We start from the raw sequence: 10458 nt of genomic DNA on the forward strand, positions 1-10458 counted from the left end.
CAAATTCAGGGAAGAACCAACATTACTTCTTTCATTATTAGTTCCCCTGAATGATAACCTAGAACAAAAAGTAAAAATGCCTCAGTGAGACAGCTATAACTCCTCCACGACTCGATGCACCTCTTTTTAAAGGAGGATGATGTGGCAGCAGGACGGCTCAGTATAGAAAGAGCATCACAGTCAGGCGTCAGTGGTGCAAATCTATAATCCCAGCACTTGACGGGCAGAGGCGGGCGGATCTCAGTGAGTTCAAGGCCAGCCAGGTCTACAGAGCAAGTTCCTGGACAGCTAGGGCTACACAGAGAAACCCTGTCTCAAAAAACCAAAAAGGAAAAGAAAAAAAAAAGTTTGTCATACAAGCCTGACTCCTGACTACCTAAATTTAATCCCCAGATCCCAAACTCAAAGTTGTCTTCTGAAATCTGCACATGTGCTGTGTGTCTGTTATTTTTTAATTGGAGGTTTAAAAAAAATGACATTTAAAATCAAAAAGACAAAACAGTATTGAAGAGAAAAAACAGTAAGACTATTTAGAGGCTGGATGTGGAAGAAGGCGGAAGTGCACCTTCTTAGCATGCACAACACAGAGATAAGTCCCCAAAACCAAACAAATTAAAGAACACTATTTAATATAGGCAGTAGGCAGAAGTAAATGAGAGGTCAGGATATGGAGCCAGCATGCCTAGTTTACTACCTGACTGATCTTTAGCGAGTTTTAAAAATCTGTGCCCTATTTTCCTCTCCACTTCAATGGGAATAATAACAGTAAGTATCTCAAAATTGTTAAAGATTAAATGAGTTAAATTATGTGAAGCAGTTAAAATTTGACACTTTCACCAAACAGAAAAAAAAATCCAAAGTTTTGATAACACTGTTTGATAACACTGATAAAGAGGTTACTGGAAAATAGGCTACTCCATACATTAGTTAAAACAAGCCTTGGGGCCGGGCGGTGGTGGCCCACGCCTTTAATCCCAGCACTAGGGAGGCAGACGCAGGCGGATCTCTGTGAGTTCGACCAGCCTGGTCTACAGAGCTAGTTCCAGGACAGGCTCCAAAACCACAGAGAAACACTGTCTCGGGAAAAAAAAAAAAACAAGCCTTGGGAAGAAAATGTTTCTACATGTCAGCTTTTTAATTTACCCCACTGATATATTTGTACAGGTGAGAGAAGGCTAGTACACCATGCACCGGGTTTTTATTTTGTACTAGAACTCCTCATGCCCATCAAATGAATTAAATTAAGAGCAGAAAATTCATGGACATTGTGTAGCAGTTTTTACAAAATGGAATCAGGAAACTGATTTACTGATATGAAAGACATCAAAGTGAAGACAGCAAGATGTAAAACAATGTTACCTTTTGGATGAAAGGAAACAGTGAAAGTAGGAAACAACACTTATTGTTGCTTGCTTTGTACTAGAAAAACACAGCCAAGGGAAGGGACTGGCAGACAAGAGACCAGAAAGGAGGGAAACTTCCAATGGTCTCTTTAATATATTTTGGCTTATATATTCAATAATATATAAATATTAAAACGCTAAAAGTGAAGCAAAAAAATTCAACCTCTAATTGCTGGCCCTAATTTTATTTGCAAGTTCTTACTATCTCCTTCTAAATCCTTTTTCTTAATCCTTCTGCTCAGAAACCTCTTCCCCGGCCACTAACTTCTTGACTATTTAAGGAATTTATCACTAATGACTGTAGTGTAAATGGATTAAGACATAGGTGCCAACACCAGGTGTACTGCACATATCAAAAAACGCATGCATTTGTCAAAGATGCATGTGTTGAGTGTCTCCTTCAGAGGGATGTTGTCATATTAATGATCAAGGTGCCCTTAACTAGATAAGATCTAGCACTCAACTACTAATTCACTCGGCGATTTCTTCCTTCTCCTGGTGTGAGGGATATTCTATATCTGACTGCTGGGGAGCCCAAACCTCTATGTCACTCCAGCACACCAAATACTCTACTGACAGCTCAACAGTCCCTTTTTATGCAAGCCCCTCCCCTTCCCTCCTCCCTCAACTCCCGTCATCTCCAGAGCTCAGTCCTTCAGACAGACGCACAGACGGTTCAGCTTTTCCCCCAAGGGTCCTTCCTTGCAGTACAAGACCATCTCCCAGGCCCTCATCATCAGGTGACCCAATTCAGATCCCAAACCACTCCCAGTCAATCCAAATCACTTCTAAGGCTCTCCTCCGGAACCCGGCAGGCAGCTGTACAGCCTTTCCCCAACAAGTACGCAACTGACAGCTCCACGCCAGGTTCCCCCAAGTATCCGCTTGTCTTCCTTGCCCTCTCGCCCCACGCACTGACTCCTGTCTCCCCCATCATTCGCCCACCCTGACCTCCTCGAAATTCACCAGCCCGATTCCCCGCACATGCTGCTCTCCTATCCTCCCCACCCCCTTCCCACCAGTGACAGCTCAGTCACCTCCAGCCCCTTGGGTCTGCGCCCTCCCCGAAACGTCCCCCGACAGATGGGGGTCAGCTCCCAGATTTCCCCTTAGGCCTCCCCCCGACCCCGCAAGAACACACGAACCGGGTGGCCTCACCGGGGCTCCACTCACCCACTCTCCCGCATTACGTTGCTGTCCCCGCAATCGCAAGCGCCCCCGGCCTGGCTGCGGAACATGTTGAAGTCGTGTCCGGTGTGGTCGCCCTGGTGGAAGCACTCGGCGCACAGCGACATGCAAGGGGAGATGCCGCACGTCCGGCAGCGGTAGGCCACGAAGTTGGCCGTCCAGACCAGGCCGCAGAGCGCCGCAGGGTCGTAGGCCCGCACGGCCGCGCAGAACTCATCGTAGCCGCCGCCGCCGGCCAGAAGGCACTTACACCACTCCAGGGCATCCTCCTCGGCCGCGCCGGGGCCGCCGCCGCCGCCCGCCGCCTCCTCGCCGCCCGCAGCCCCCGCCAGCGGCCGCTCTGCGTTCAGCACCCGCTCCAGCAGCGCCTGCAGCTCCTCGGCGCCTGCACGGTTGTCCGGCCGGCTGAGAGCGGCCTTCAGATGCGCGGCCGTGGCCGCCTTGTCTAGGGCCGGCCCCTGCTCGGGCACCTCCGACTGGGCCGGCTGCGGCCCCCCGACGGCCGCCGCGGCCGCCGCCGCCATGATGAGAGCTCAGAATTTGGAGAGTCCAGAGCCCACGGCTCCTCCCGGGAGGGTGGGGGAACTGACGGCTGCGAGGCCCCCCGGTCCGCCCAACTCTCGCGATACCCAGCACCGCGGAACACCTCCGCGCGCTCCCCTCCCCGCGTCGGGCTCCGCCCCCTCTCCGGTTCGGGGCCCCGTTTCTGTTTTCCCTCCCAACCTGTTGGCCCTACTCTCGAAACTGACAACTACTTACACGGGAACTCGGTCCAAAGGCCATCTTTAGTAACAGTGGGCTTTTCTTTATTTGCCTGGAACATAGGAATTATACACATCTACCAGATGATATATTTTAGGCATCTGTATCTGTGCTTCAGATGTTGATTCCTGGTACCAGTCTTAATTACTGCTGGATTCCTGCTATTATTAAAACTGCCTGCTAAATATTTCGCTGAGTCAGTTTTCAGCCTCACACTTATTCCATGTGAATCTCCTAAGATACATTTTTTTTTTAAGTACGATATATTCTTACTGTGTTTTTTAAATTCCATTCCATTTACTTGAGTAGGGGCTCTCTGATGCCGGTGTGGTGGTCAGAGAACAGCTTGTGGGAATTGGTTCTCGCTCCTTCCATTGTGTGGTTTCCTGAGGATTGAACTCAAGTTCTCAGGCTTGGCAGCAGGCACTTTTCCTTGCTGAGCCGGGTCCATGGCTGTCTTGTTATCTCTTACCCAAACTCCAGGAGAAAAACCAAGCTCCTTAAATTGTCTCTGAAACGTGTCAACATCACTATTTCTCACTGTCTGGAGCAGAGACAGACAGAAGACGACCACTGGAACCTGATAATTGCATCAGGAGGGTTTTGGTTAGGTTGGTTGGTTTGCTCATTTGCTTTAAGAGAATATCTTCCGTGGCACCGACTGGCCTCAAGCATTCTATATAGCCTAGGATTACCTTGAACTCTGGGATTACTGCTCCGCCTGGTTTGTACAATAACAGGGACTGAACCCAGAGCCTCGTGCGTGCTACAGAAACACTATAACAACTGAGCCACATCCCCAGCTCTCGTTTAATTTAGTGGGGGTTGCTGGAGAGATGGGTCAGTGGTTAAGACCCAGGTTTGATTCCCAACGCCCAGAGAGAGAGCAGCTCACAACTGTCTTTAACTCCAGTTTCAGGAAACTCAAAGGCCTCTTCTGGGCTCTATGGGCACCAGGCATGCACAGAAATACATGCAGGCAAGCCGCCCATACAGAAAATTTTTTTTATTTAATTATTTATTAAGCATACAATGTACTGCTGGCATGGAAGGCACCTGGTCTCATTACAGATGGTTGTGAGCCACGATGTGGTTGCTGGGAATTGAACTCAGGACCTTTGGAAGAGCAGCCAGTGCTCTTACCCTCTGAGCCACCTCTCCAGCCCCATAAAAACTTTTAAAATAGAAAATAAAAGGTTATGGTTTATTTGATAACTGTTTTGAGCAGAAAATTTTTATCCCCACCACATTACTGGTTTTTTTTAATATTTATTTATTATGTATACAATATTCTGTTTGCGTGTATGTCTCCAGGCCAGAAGAGGGCACCAGACCTCATTACAGATGGTTGTGAGCCACCATGTGGTTGCTGGGAATTGAACTCAGGACCTTTGGAAGAGCAGGCGATGCTCTTAACCACTGAGCCATCTCTCCAGCCCCCCACCACATTACTGTTAATTGGTCGTTTTCCTGTGGTTTTAAAGGTTGGAATGGGTTGTTTGTTCTGAAGCAACGTGTAGCCCAGGCTACCCTCTAACCAGAGCCTCCTCCTGCCTTAGTGCCAGGATTGCAAGCTTGTTCCTCCACTCCAACTGGTAAACTTCTCAAGGGCAAAGAATCAGTCTTTATCACTGCTGGCAAACAGTCAAACATCTGTCTGATATTGCTAAATGGGAAATAATTCCAATGGGCAACACATTTCTAGACTTTCTAGTGCCTACCAGCTCTTTGATGGTATTTCCTCTAACCTGTTTAATAAGCCTGTTAAAGCCGGGCGGTGGTGGCACCTTTAATCCCAGCACTCCAGAGGCAGAGGCAGAGGCAGGCGGATCTCTGGGAGTTCGAGGCCAGCCTGGTCTACAAGAGCTAGTTCCAGGACAGGCACCAAAGCTACAGAGAAACCCTGTCTCGAAAAACAAAATAAATAAATAAATAAATAAGCAAGCCTGTTAAGTGGCAGTAGAGGAAACAAAATTTTCAGTAATTCATATGCCCAAAACCACACAGCAGGCAGCATATCTGTTGTGTTCCCAGTACTTGCCTCAGCCGTCCCAGGGAGCAACTGACTGCAACCTGGCAGACATCTTGTAAAATAATTGGTTGCTGTTGTGGGGTATTTGCCAGAGACGACTACTTGAACATGGGCTTAAGCCATGGAAAGTCTTTATTAGCTGGTTGGCGACCACACTGAGTGTTTGGGATCCCAGTGTGGCCCTGAGCCTTTGTCAGGAGCGCAAAAACCGTGTTCTGGGTTGGCATACTCAGTTAACAAACACAGCGAGAGCAGAACTACAGAAGCCAAAATGTGAGGTTAGTACATTTAGAGACTTTCCCATAACCATGGCCTTTGATGGATTAGGTCTTTGTTTTCATTTTTGGCAAGTGGTGCTGTCTACATGCTGAATTTTACAGCCTGAATGGCACTTCCACCATGGAGTCAGTTGCACTAAGACTGTGTTACACAGCGTGAACAAGGCGTCTATAAATCTTTGGGCTTTGACGGATGCAGATAAAGAACAACATCCCCTAGGAATGTGTTTAAGGGATGGGGCTGGGGGCATGCAATGATATTAGATGATAACAAACAGACAACACTCCTGAGAACTACATATGTACCTTCACAGTGTCTTGAGGAGCAGACTGCAGAGGAGTTAATGTAGGCCAGATTGTAAATGCACTGTCATGCTTTTTGCCCAAAAATATTCTAAAACAGGAGCTGAGAAACTTACTAAAAATGCTCTTGTTTCAATATTAAATGAGAGAACAGCAGAAAGTACAGCTGCGAGGTCTAAAAGACTTGGTTGTTTCAAAAGAGAAAAGAAAACGAACCCCCCCCCCCATCCAAGGTGGCAACTGAAGTAATCCCAGCACTTCAGAAAAAAAAAAGTCAGGAAGTTCAGATGTTCAAGGTCATCCTTAGCCACGGTAGGGAATTCAAGGCCATCCTGGGCTACCTGAGAACCCATCTCCAAACTAAATGATGAAGCCAGACTTGATGGTGTACACTGATACTCCCAGATGCTCCAGACATCTCTCTTACCAGGTACAGGTCTCTCTCTTGCCTTTCTCGTCTCTTGCTCTCTTCTTCTGTCTCTTGCTCCTCTTGTTTACCTGTCTGTCTGTCTGTCTGTCTGCTTGCCTGACTACCTGCCCCTCTCATGTCCCCCATTTCCAGAATCCCTTTCACTGTTTCGCACTCCTTTTCCCCTTTCATCAATAAACCTCTTGCACTAACTCTCTTGCCAGTGGCATGTTCCCCCCAGTGGAATACGTTGGCAGGGCCGACTGAAAAGTACCCAATTCGCCTTAAAAAAAAAAATCCTTCAGGCCTTAGGAGTTTGAGGCTAGCCTAGACAACATAGCAAAACCCCAAGAAACAAGACAAAATGAAAAAAAAAAGTTAGGCAATAATTAATGTGGAAAGAAAAAACTGAAAATTTTTCCTGTGAAAATTTTTATGAGTATGGCCGAAAAGGGTACATAATAGAAAAATATACTGGAGCTGAGTTTGGTACATGCCAGCATTTGGTTTCTGTTTTTTCATTCATTTATTTATTTTTGTGATTATTTTTGTGTTGTTTTGTTGTCTCTCTGGGTTCTTTTAAGATTTGTTTGTTTGTTTTACGTATATGGGTACTCTATCTGCATGTACACCTGCATATCAGGTCAGGATCCCACTAGAGATGGTTGTAAGTCAGTATGTGGTTGCTGGCTGAGAATTACACTCAGGACCTCTGGAACAGCAACTGGTGCTTTTTTTTTTTTTTTTTTTGGTTTTTTGAGACAGGGTTTCTCTGTGGCTTTGGAGCCTGTCCTGGAACTAGCTCTATAGACCAGACTGGTCTCGAACTCACAGAGATAGATCCTCCTGCCTCTGCTGGGATTAAAGGCGTGCGCCACCAACGCCCGGCCAACTGGTGCTCTTAACACCGAGCCATCTCTCCAGCTGTTTCTCTGTTTTTTTTTTTTGAGGGAGTGGCAGTATTTCATGTCGTGGTGTACGTGTTCTCCACTTTTTTTTTAAAGATAGATTTATTTATTTATGTATACAGTATTCTACCTGCATACCAGAAAGGGTACTATAGATGGTTGTGAGCCACCATGTGGTTGGTGGGAATTGAACTCAGGACCTCTGGAAGAGCAGCCAGTGCTCTTAACCCCTGAGCCATCTCTCCAGCCCCCTGTTTCTCTGTTTTGAGACAAGGTCGCAGCTGGCCTAAAACCCATAGAGATATGCCTTCCTCTGCCTCCCTACATGCTAGGATCAGAGACGTGCAGCACCACACCGGGCTTCATCCCAGCGTTTGGGAGTAAAGGCAGAAAGATCGGGACTTCAAAATCACCCTCTCCTTCATAATGGAGTTCAAGGCCAGCTTCAGCTACAGGATACCCTAGCTCATCAAAATAAATAAATAAATAAATAGATAGATAAATCGGAAATTGAAGAAGGATAGAGAAGAGCTGTTTTACAGGCTATGTAAGGAGTATTGCTGCTGCATATAAAACAGATAGTATAACAATGACCTTTGTGCAGAGCCGTGGTGGTGCACACCTTTAATCAGCACTTGGGAGGCAGTGCCAGGTGGCTCGCTGAGTTCGAGGCCAGCATGGTCTACAGAGCGAGTTCCAGGACAGCCAGGGCTACACAGAGAAACCCTTTAGAAGGAAACAAGACAAACAAACAAACAAACAAAAACAATGACCTCTGCAGGTTGAGTCTTTTAGAGGGGAATGAGTTTTTTGTTTTTTATTTTTTGCGCCCCCCCCCAGACAGTGTTTCTCTATAGCTTTGGAGTCTGTCCTTGGTTGTACTCTGTAGACCAAGGTGGCCCTGAACTCACAGAGATTTGCCTGAGGACGCCTCCCAGGTGTTGGGATTAAAGGCGTGCGCCATCACAACCCAGTTCCAAGTTAGTCTCAATGTGAGATCATCTAGCAGAATAACTTGCCATGTGGCAGGCACAATGGTTCTTATGATATGATTTCAAAAGTTACCATTAGATTTGTGAATGTACTGTGCACACATGGAGGAGATGAGCTGCATTTGAAGACCAAATAGATATTGAAAATGTTAATATTGTTGTGAGCATCCTGTTCCATGACTATCTTCTTGCCTCTTGCTGAGAAAGGGACACAAGCCACTAGCTAGGGTGGTCACTTCTTCAGGGTTCTGAGTTGACCTGGAAGAAAAGAGATATTCAGCTTTGTAGAGAGTCCGGCATGGAGCTGGGGTGAAGAGAAAGCCATGGACAGAGGCTGTGTTGGAGAAAGAGGAGCTGATGACTCAATCACAGACACGGAAGGATGTAGGCACAGACAGCTCTTCATCCTTCACTGTGTGAAAGGTTGAATATAATTATAGTGGCTTCTTTTATTGTTTTATTAATAAATAAAGCTTGGAGTCAGATATTAAAGTATAAAGATGATTTGTCCACAAGACAACAGAGAAGGTCAGCTTCCCTCCTCTCCACCCTCCCAGGTACAAAGGGCCAGTGAATCTTTCCAAGCCTCTCTTTCTTCCTCTCTGTGTCTTCATCTGAGTTCGCCAGAAAACGCTATAATTTATTCAGGGCAGCTGAACGTGGACTCCACCCACTGAATCAAGGTTTAACTCCACCTGCTGTCTCACAGCAACAGTACAAACACATCCCCAGCAACATTTTCCCCTTTGGTCTAAATAAAAAGAAAACATTTTAACTCTAACACGGTAAAACTATAAACAGTAAGAACAATTATCAGGTAAGAATTACATTCACAATGTCCAGTCCATTTGTATTAGGCAAATTCAGAGAAAATTTCGTTTATTTATCTTCTCTTAGTAAGGACAAAGTTTTATATCTAATTCACTTTCTATCATAACTTGTATTACCAACCTAGAAATATCTTTTTAGACCTAAAAACATTTCCTTAGATAAACAACTTAAATTTTATGTCTCTCAACCTTCTACATTTTACATCTCTTTTGTGAGTTTCTTTTCTGAACTTGGTAACAAGAAAACTGTAACTTTAATTATCTGGTCTTAATCCCTATCAGCCATCTGAAAAGGATATAATATTACTTGAGTAAACAGGAAGTACAGAGCAAAGAACTTCTAAAGGTTCAGAAAGAGACATCTGGCTGCCTGGACAGTCACTAAGTTTTCTCTGTAATATTGGGGCATCTATCTTCAGCCTACATGCCTAGAATATCTGACAGTTTGTGAAGCAGAAATTTTGAAAGACTGGCTTACCTTGGCTTGGTAAAGTTCAGCAGTTGCTTTCTTTTAAGTCCTGCTTGCCCAATTTTGACACTATACTACCAGCAGTCAAGGCAAGGGTGGTTTATTGCTCAGTGGCTAACTTTGCACAATAAAAGCAATTCCAAATGGAGGTTCTTTGGTAGCCATCATCCTTTTTGAAGTAAATTGATGCTTCCAGGAGCAGATGTGTCTCACTGTTGTGAAAATCCTTATGTTATTAGAACATCTTAAATGCCACATTCTGTAGTTCTCTGAAGTGTTTAAAGACAATCACGTATCTATCTAAACTATATCTCTGTTTGGCCTAAAACGAACATACCAAACATGGCCACAAACTTGATTGCTATAGATGACTACTAATCTTCTCCATGTTGATATCCAGTTATGCCAGCACCACTTGTTAAATATGCTTTCTTTTTTCCATTTGTTCTTATGCCAATACCAGGCTGTTTTCATTATTGTAGCTCTGTAGTAGAGTTTGAAGTCAGGGATAGTGATGTCCCCAGAAGTTCCTTTATTGTACTGGATTGTTTTGGCTATTCTGGGTTTTTTGCTTTTCCATATGAAGTTGAATACTGTTCTTTCGCGGTCTTTGAAGAATTTTTCTGGGATTTTGATGGGCATTGCGTTGAATCTGTTATAATTATTTTTTAATTGGTTGTTATTGTGCCTACTTTCTAAACTTCATTTTCTCCAAATCCACAACTTCTGCTCCCAGTTTAACAAGTTCTATCACTTTTCTCTCATTTGATACCACAACCATATTCTCATATTCTTTATTTTGTGTGTGTGTAGCCCTGGCTGGCCTGGAGCTCTCTCTGTTAAGCAGGCTGGTCTTTTTTTTTTTTTTCAGTTTTTCCGAGACA

General features: G+C 45.0%; 1 protein-coding gene across 6 annotated transcripts in view; it reads right to left on the reverse strand.

The window, feature by feature from the left end:
- Positions 1 to 3188, reverse strand: part of Ubr3 (ubiquitin protein ligase E3 component n-recognin 3) — a 133848-nt gene extending 130660 nt beyond the window's left edge. For 4 of the 6 annotated variants that reach the window (XM_075984944.1, XM_075984940.1, XM_075984942.1 and 1 more), the window contains exon 1: positions 2577 to 3188. In XM_075984944.1, the coding sequence (XP_075841059.1) occupies positions 2577 to 3115 (539 nt within the window). In that variant the 5' untranslated portion in view covers positions 3116 to 3188. The remainder of the gene's footprint in view (positions 1 to 2576) is intronic. The other 2 variants (XM_075984943.1, XM_075984941.1) reach the window with 1 other exon arrangement.
- Positions 3189 to 10458: the final 7270 nt, after the last annotated feature.

The sequence above is a fragment of the Microtus pennsylvanicus genome, chromosome 9 (genome assembly GCF_037038515.1).
Source record: "Microtus pennsylvanicus isolate mMicPen1 chromosome 9, mMicPen1.hap1, whole genome shotgun sequence".
NCBI classification, from domain to species: domain Eukaryota; kingdom Metazoa; phylum Chordata; class Mammalia; order Rodentia; family Cricetidae; genus Microtus; species Microtus pennsylvanicus.